Source organism: Colletotrichum orchidophilum (genome assembly GCF_001831195.1).
Source record: "Colletotrichum orchidophilum strain IMI 309357 chromosome Unknown Scaffold_33.1, whole genome shotgun sequence".
Classification (NCBI taxonomy): domain Eukaryota; kingdom Fungi; phylum Ascomycota; class Sordariomycetes; order Glomerellales; family Glomerellaceae; genus Colletotrichum; species Colletotrichum orchidophilum.
Window position 1 is genome coordinate 3,351 of NW_019172989.1, and position 1,946 is coordinate 5,296.

At 53.7% G+C, this 1,946-nt stretch overlaps 1 protein-coding gene across 1 annotated transcript; it reads right to left on the reverse strand.

Annotated features, from left to right (window-relative positions):
- Positions 1-584: 584 nt before the first annotated feature.
- Positions 585-1,020, reverse strand: CORC01_04865 (cytochrome c oxidase assembly protein cox-16; the record flags this gene model as incomplete). Its single annotated transcript, XM_022616512.1, has 2 exons — positions 585-671; positions 754-1,020. The coding sequence occupies 2 exons, from the start codon at positions 1,018-1,020 to the stop codon at positions 585-587; spliced, it is 354 nt and encodes a 117-aa protein (XP_022476874.1).
- Positions 1,021-1,946: the final 926 nt, after the last annotated feature.

A 1,946-nucleotide genomic window follows, 5' to 3' on the forward strand; every position in this document is an offset into this window, starting at 1 on the left:
CCGCTGGTGCGTCATCCCGCGTGCAAGCGCCCAAGAGAGCCGCCTTGATGTTGTGCATCGTGTTTGTCCCAATCACGACAGTCAGACGCCTCCCCCTAATAGTGATCATCTTGTGCATGCCTCCCGTCCCGCTCCACGGCCGCTATGGCGGCCACATGAGACCTGCCAAATAATGATTGACAACGGGGTTCTGGAGTGACGTTAAAGGCGACGCCTAGCTGGTCTTGAACCCTTGGTGGCTTGTGGGATTGGGCACGGAGTGGCTGATTGTTATTGTGCGCATTGATCAAGGTCAGATGCTGCCGAGATGAAGATGTGCACATTCTTGCGTCAATAATTCTGCCACAACAAGCGCCTTGCCGCGGTCGCGTTCTTGCTTGAGCTGAGACTCTAAGCGAGGGAGTTGGCCGTGATGTCTGTGGCCGCGACTGAGGGAAAGCAATTTTCCTTGCTTTTTTGATGTTTATCTTCATCCCATCTCGATGCACACGTGTTGACGAGACCAAGTATGGCATTTTGAAGCTGGACCAATACATTGTGGCCCTTCAATCGATCGAGATGCAAGGCGCATCGTGATGGTCTCTCTACTCGCCAATGATACCGTCATGTTCGCCGGCAAATCGCTTGACACGTTTCTGCTCCCAGTTGTCGATGTCCTTGGCCGCAAGTCGCTATTGTCCTCCGTCAGTCCTGCCTCATAGGCGTCTTCTTTCCTTGCAACAAGCCGCTGCGCTGCTCACTGGCAAGACTTACGTAATATTCTTCCTTCATGTCAACCTTACGCGCTGACCGGCGCATATTCAGTTCTTCGTCCCTGGTCACCTGTCGCACCCGTCTATCGTACTTTTCGTAGCGGATCGCCGTGGCCGGCGTCAAGACGAACGAGCCCGCAACCATGACGGCCACGAAGGGTAAGCCGAAGAGGAGGAACGGCCGCTTGGCCATCTGAGCCCGGTACTTGGCGGCGAAGGTGTTGGTAGCCGCCGAGGACTGGAACTTCTTGCTGCCGAACACGGCCATGTCGAGTTGTGTCTATCGAGAACAACGTTGCCCAATTGGCGTGTCTTGGTAAACGGGGTTCGGATTGGTTGACGTTCAACTAAGGCGCTTCCTCTGGCGATATGGATCGCGGCTTTTTTAATGGCTTCAACTGTTTGTAGCGGGTGTGGTTGGTGTGAAGCGCAGAGTGGTCTGACCTTGGAGTAGGATGATGCGAAATATCACTAAGAGATGGAACTCGTCCCGGAGCTCATGGGAGAGTTTGAGCTCGGATCCAAGGGCCCCACCTGCCTTAGCCTTAACTAGCCTCCTCGCACGTGCTCAGTGCTGTGTCAGCGAGGTATGGCCATGGGTCGTTACATAATCATCTCTGAGCTGTCACAGGCTTATTACTCATCTCAAGGCACACTTACATCTTCACTCGCTCTCACTCAGTTCGATATACTATCCATCACTCGTGACGTCTTCTCACTTCTCCTTGGCTTTCACAAGCGCATAGATCATTTCTGAAGGGATATGCAAATTCATTGGCCGTTCATTGGGGCTGCCTCACCTGAACTCCAAGGCATTAGCCGCCGCCTTGAGGCGCCGTAGCGGCCCGCATTGGTCTATCGGCTTGCTAGGAAGGGTGAGGTAAGGTACCCGCAACCCGCGGCATGGTATGTGGTCTCAATCTAGTCTCCTCCGGCTCCCAAAGTCTCTGTTGTTCCATATTCTGGAGACCTCAATAATGTGGATGAGACCATCAGATCACAGTTTTGCCAATGCTCCTTGGAGTTTGTAGCCCTATCTTGACTCAATACCATTGGACTGCTGACGTGGAACCCCTCCGAACGGTCTCGGCCAGCTCCATCCGCATAACCCGCCGCCGGGCAGAGGATCCTCCGTTCTCCATCAACTTCAAGCAAGGCTTAACCTGCATTTGTTTTCTCCGGAACACCAGCTGT